The sequence below is a fragment of the Aplysia californica genome, unplaced genomic scaffold (assembly GCF_000002075.1).
Source record: "Aplysia californica isolate F4 #8 unplaced genomic scaffold, AplCal3.0 scaffold00346, whole genome shotgun sequence".
Lineage (NCBI taxonomy): Eukaryota > Metazoa > Mollusca > Gastropoda > Aplysiida > Aplysiidae > Aplysia > Aplysia californica.
This window is the reverse complement of record NW_004797616.1, coordinates 606113-608743: the sequence shown is the minus strand read 5'-3', so window position 1 is coordinate 608743 and position 2631 is coordinate 606113. Positions and strand designations below refer to the sequence as shown.

Here is a 2631-nt window from a genome sequence, read left to right as displayed (position 1 = left end):
CCACCCCCACCCCCGCTGGTATGTTGTGGGTCTATTTTTTGTAATTCCTTTCACGCCCTAAGGAAATTTCGGAAGCGAAAACCAACAACATGGCAGCCCCCCAAAAAACACAAACGCACACAACCAATCAAACGACAGAAGCTCATCCCGCAGTGTTTGAATTGTTCCTCTTCTGTATACAAGTCGGCGGAAAAAAACCCATGTCATCTATTTTGCTCTTCGATCTGTAAGTCTTTCACACATACACACACACATACACACACACACAAACACCCCCTCTCACATACATAAACACACACACATAAACGCGCACACACACACACTCACATACTCAAACAACAAACAAACATACACACACACACACACACACACACACACACACACACACACACAGAGGCTCAATAACATGGAATCTTTCATTTGGAAAGGTTTTCTGTTTCCCTGAACAAACATTAGGCAAACAATTCATAATTTATCGAGGGGCTTAAAAATATTCCCCACCTCAACATCTAAATCAAACTGAAAACACAAGAACAAATCCTCGTGGAAATAAATCGGAAATCAGACAAAATAAAGAAAACAAAAGCATCCAAAAAAACCAAAACAAAAACAAAACAAAGGTTATTATGTAGTCAGAAGAAATAACGAAAAAAAACCCCCAAACTGATTCAATCAAATTAACAAACACGCCATAGAAATAAGAAAGGCAAATCACGATATCATCATGTGTTCACTGACACTTTGGTAATCGACAGCTTTGGTGAAAAATATGTTTTTGAACATAAACCATCATATTTCCCATTTTCAAAAAAGATAAAATCGGAGTCGACCGACATGCTATCTACTTGACCCCCCACCTCACCACTAAACCAACCCATCAAGCAATTAAAAAGGAACCCTAACCATCCCACCAACCAAAAAGCTTTTTAATAACCTAACCTCTCCCCCAACCTTACCAAACCAACGAGCCATCAGCCCACGATTCAAATCAGCCCGACGAATAATCAGAACCCCACCCCCCAAAAAACAACAACAACAACATCAACAACAACAAACAAAAAAACAACAACAAAAAACAACAAACAAACAAAAACAAAGCAACAAAAGCACCCATAAGAGAGCAAAAAAACACATAAAAAACAAACTAAAAACCCCTCAAAAACAAAACAGAGCAAGATCCCACAAAAAGGATCAAATAAACCTCCAGTTCACCTGTCAACTTACAAATCTTTCAATCAACACACCCATTCCCCCACCCATCAATCAATGAACCTACCGATCTGTAAACCTGGCTATCTTTCCACTGACCAACTAATCCAAGACCTACCAAGCAACACCAACCCGCCAACCCACAAACCAAATCAAAAGCATCAACAACTCTCTAAATAACCAGCCCATCCATCCATAAATCTACAAACCCATGACCAACCCACCGACCCAATAACTTATCAACCCACCTCAACAACCTACCAAACCATCCATCCGTCCACCCTCCAGCCCATCCATAAACAAACCTACCAACCCACCCATCGTCTCAGCAATAAACACACCAAGCCACCTACAAAAACCAACCGACTGACAAATCACGCAACTCACAGGCCCACCCACTGACCCGTCAGTCTACCAACCCATCGACCTCCCAACAAGTAGCGATTTATTTATCAACATAACAAACTATCAAACTTTCAACCCAATGACCCACGAACCCACCTGCCAACCACCAACCCAATAGCCGACCAACCTACTTCAAACCCATACCTTTACCTACCTGCCTACTTACCTACCCACTAATCAACCAATCGACCCACCAATCCACTTACCACTCTCCCGACAAACTGTTCACCCACCAACCGACCAACCATGAAATCAACTACCACACTACCGAATAACCTACCAAGCAACGAATCAACTATGAACCAAACTAACCAACTAACCGTACCACACACAAATCGTTCAGCGAACATCCAACCAAATAACGAGTTAACCCACCAACCTTCTTGCCACACCATCAACAAACCGTTCACCCACCAACCAAAGAATCAACTATCAATCCACTTACCAAACCATCAGCAATACGTTCACCCACCCACCCACCCACCCATCAAGCAACCCACCAAGTAACGAATCAACCCATCAACCCACTTATCACACCACCAACAAACCATTCACCCATTAAACCACCAAGCAAAGCAACCCACCGAGCAACACACCAAACAACCCATACATCAACGCACCAAGCAACCCATAAATCACTGACCTCCTTCCAGAGTGCTGAACGCCTGTGTTCTGGTGGGAGTTCCCGGACCGGCACCGTTGACAGCCTGGACCTGAGGAGATAGATAGATAGATAGATAGATAGATAGATAGATAGATAGATAGATAGATTGATTGATAGATAGATAGATAGATAGATAGATCGATCGATAGATCGATAGATCGATAGATAGAGAGATCGATCGATCGATCGATAGATAGATAGATAGATAGATAGATAAATAGATAGATAGATAGATAGACAGATAGATAGATAGATAGATAGACATCCTGTCAGGCTTACAGGGATAAATGATCTCTGTCTGGACTTCTGCACGCAACCACTAGACATAAGAACATCATATAGGTTTATAATTA

The 2631-nt window shown here is 42.0% G+C and overlaps 1 protein-coding gene across 1 annotated transcript in view; it reads right to left on the bottom strand.

Annotated features, from left to right (window-relative positions):
- Positions 1-2631, bottom strand: part of LOC101859496 (receptor-type tyrosine-protein phosphatase alpha) — a gene marked incomplete in the record, with an annotated part of 114619 nt that overhangs the window by 70464 nt on the left and 41524 nt on the right. The window contains 1 exon segment of the mRNA XM_035970946.1: positions 2258-2327. Coding sequence (XP_035826839.1) covers positions 2258-2327 — 70 coding nt within the window.